Genomic DNA, 3,389 nt, shown 5'->3' with positions numbered 1-3,389 from the left:
GTAAATCCCTGATTTAATTTACTGACTGGGAATTAAATCAGCATGAACTGGTTTCAATGCATCTGTGCTGGGTATTTGTGATGATCAAACTAGACCAGTTTAAAACAACGTCATTGGATTAGAAAGCTCCACTGACAGAAACAAGCTCTTAAGAGATGCAATATAATAATCTTGGACACTAAAGAACAGTACATGCAGTGAGTGGGCAGCCCTCTCCTCCCACTTCATTCTTTTCCACTCAAATTGAACCCTGTCTGCAAAAACATTTCACAGTCAGGAAGGAGTTTTTTACATGTCCTCATAGTGTTGGGACTTTAGGAAAATCGACAGGCTGCAAGAATCAGGCTGTCTTTGGGATGGATGTCCCGTTGGTCAGGGGCTGTGTGCACCTGGAGCTATTCTGAAACCCAACAGTTTATGTCCATGAGGATAGGACGGTGCTGCTTTTTTTCCATCCTCCAGTTTAGTGGAGGATTAACAGCGATATCAACAGAATCAGTTGGAGGTCCTTGTACTAACAACCAACTGCCTGCATCACATACCCGCAGGGGTCTTTGTGTCCCATTGCCCTCCCTGGTATTGTTGGGGGCCACCACTCTCTCTGGTCAGCTGGTGAATGTCTTTGGGATTTGTTTTCATACACGATATGCTCTGGCAAACTCTAGGTTCACCTGGGAATGGCACAGAGGCTGTGTTCTACCTCTCCACTACAACCATGGTTGGGATCACGTGGGCTTTGCAGAGCAGCTAAAGGGTCCCACACAGAAATGGTGCTGGCTGTATGTGGTCCTGCTGCTTCTCTGATATGAGGGGTTTGCTGAAGCTAGACCTGCAGGTCTTTCCTACTTTGTGCTTCCCAGGAAGCAGCCTGTTTTACGGGGAGAGCTGGAACAAGCTCAGACCTCTCTCTTCAGCATTTCATTCACCTGGTATATAGCTAGCCTACTCACACCAGGCAAGGCTACTGCACCGTCTTCTCCCCAAGGTAGGAAGCATTCTTTCCAGTCTTCTTTAGGGTTTCCAATAGGGTGTCAACATTGTGCTCCGAGTCGATGCACACCTTCTTGTTGGGCAGGTCGATATCAAACTGGACACCTACAAGAAAAGGAAAAAAATTTTGCACAGCTAGAAGCAGCCAAATGGTGTGAGCACGGGGAAAGCTCACCTTCATACATTCGTGCTCCCAAGGCCATCAGTGAAATGTACGTGTGCCTCCTGCCAGCAAACCCTGATACCACCACCAGCCAGCAAAACCAACCTGGTGTCCTGCTAGCAATAGTACGAAGGAAGCCAGATCTCCTATAGATCTGCATCGGGCACCACAGTTTCTCAACTGCTTTAATCTGCTCACCCCACCTTGGATCAACACAATCACTCACACAATAACCAGAATGAGCTGAGCTTAAACCAACCACTATAATCTCCAACCAGCTCAGCCTGTGCTGTGGTTTAGCATGGACAGGCACCAACGAGGGAGTTAGCGTAGGGGTTAGGACAGGGTCAGGACAGGTTTCTTCAGTGGTGCTACTAGCTAACACCTGTAAGTAGGAGGAGGGAAAAGACATTTTCCCATGTGGATTTCCCAGTGGCTAGTAAGGGTGAGCCACTCTCAGCCCAGTGAAAGGAACTGGATATGAAGTCTCTATCCAGCCACGTGTTTTCACAAAACTTGTAGGTATGTATCAGCTTTGAGAGCTCTGCCACATCATTACATGAGGCTGATAATGGCCAGCATGTTGAAGAATGATGGCGGTGCTGACAACCACACACAGAAGCAGTGGGATCACCACAGCCTGGTAACAAGGTCTCAAAGAAGTTGCAAGGCCTTTGCCTTGGTGACTGAAAGCTGTTCTCACTCGGTGAGGACAGGGGAGCAGGATGACATGTCCTTACAACCGGTGAGTGCAGGCTAGATTCTTCTCTCTTAGTAAAGCATAAAGGAGGCATGGGTTATAATTTTCCAGGTGGTATTAAAAACAGGCTATGCAGGCAACCACCAAACGCTCTGCTCAGCAGCTCTTCACTGTGACTGCTGATGACACATCTAGGGAAGCACCACAGATACCCCAGGCCCCCTTGGGAACAACGCCTGGCAGGACATCCACCTCCCTTCCTTCTGGCAGCCTGAGCAGAGGTCTACCAGTGTCGTTCCTAGAGGGTTCAGGATGAGGCCCTGGTGATTCAGAGACACCTGCAGCCATGGCAGCTCCTCCCTCCCTTGACATTTCTCCAAGGGTCACACAAGTCCTGCTAACAACCAGCAACTTGTTACTGATGAAGCAGCAGGCTCAGAGCAGAGTGGGGAGCAGAGGTTTCCAATCAGCCACTTTCAGCTTTTACCCAGAGTGCTACCCTTGCAAGACAGAAGATCCCAGGGCACTGACATCCTGCCTCGGAGCTGGCGTTGCTTCGGCGAGCTGGCTGTCACGCACCCAGCACTGACTCACCTCCCAGCCTGTGCAGCACACGGGTGACCGCATTGGAGCAGCCTTCACAGGTCATGTCCACAAAGAACTCGTGTTTCTGAAAAGAGGCAGATGGGGGGGTTAGGGAGGATGCAGCCGGCAGCACACCACGAGCACTCGTCCTCCACACTTGCCTTTTTCCTCGGGGAGGTGGGTTCAAATCCTCCCCAACCAAAAGGTCCACACGTGCCACTAAAGGATCCTCAGCAAACCCGAGAGCTCTCGCCTTGTGCTGTCCCTCACAGCATAACCCTAGGGGCCTTTGGAGACTGTCTGGCCCCTACTCAGAGCAGGGCCACCTTCAGGGTCAGCGCAGGTTGCCACCTCTGTGGGCCTCTGCTGGACTGACTCAACTTGCCCTGGGGCTGTCACGAGAAGCAAGTCTCCTGCCTCCAGCTACCCACTGTCCTGATTTAGTCTGCAAAGTTTTCGGTGCTTGCCCATCCTATTCTTCTTGTGTCTACAAGGCCTCTGGCGCCCAACATAATAAACTCCTAAAAATATTAACAAAACTGAAATTTAAGGAACATTAATGCTGTTTTTTCATCCCTTTACTCCACCAGGGCCCCAGTGTTATCTTCACTCCTTGTGAGAGATACTGGGTTGACATAAACATGCTTGCCTGTAATACTAGTCATCGCGTTCACCCTCTGGCACCAGACGGATCCTAATTTCCTTTTCCTGCACATGCTTTTTACTTTCCTTAAAAAAGAAAAGTAAAGCTGTTTTTTATTTGTTACTCGTAACCCATATTTCTTTCTATTCAAACCACCCTTTGCCCCCCACCACTGAGAGGCTAAAACCCCCACAGGCACAATTCACCCGGGAAAGGGGTTCGGGAACGGCTGTTCCCATTAGGATCTTTCCGAGCAATTAGCGTTTCCTTGATTTTTATTTTACAAACGCCCTGCGTGCTCTGGGGGC

The 3,389-nt window shown here is 49.7% G+C and overlaps 1 protein-coding gene across 1 annotated transcript in view; it reads right to left on the bottom strand.

Moving 5' to 3' along the window:
* ATOX1 (antioxidant 1 copper chaperone) overlaps positions 1 to 3,389 on the bottom strand; it is a 9,170-nt gene that overhangs the window by 1,075 nt on the left and 4,706 nt on the right. The window contains exons 3-4 of the mRNA XM_009322739.1: positions 2,448 to 2,523; positions 951 to 1,095 (exon numbers count right to left, since the gene is read on the bottom strand). Coding sequence (XP_009321014.1) covers positions 962 to 1,095; positions 2,448 to 2,523 — 210 coding nt within the window. The 3' untranslated portion in view covers positions 951 to 961. The remainder of the gene's footprint in view (positions 1 to 950; positions 1,096 to 2,447; positions 2,524 to 3,389) is intronic.

The sequence above is a fragment of the Pygoscelis adeliae genome, unplaced genomic scaffold (genome assembly GCF_000699105.1).
Source record: "Pygoscelis adeliae isolate BGI_AS28 unplaced genomic scaffold, ASM69910v1 Scaffold34, whole genome shotgun sequence".
Lineage (NCBI taxonomy): Eukaryota > Metazoa > Chordata > Aves > Sphenisciformes > Spheniscidae > Pygoscelis > Pygoscelis adeliae.
Note: the sequence above shows the minus strand (reverse complement) of the source record. Positions and strands in the feature narration are given on the sequence as shown.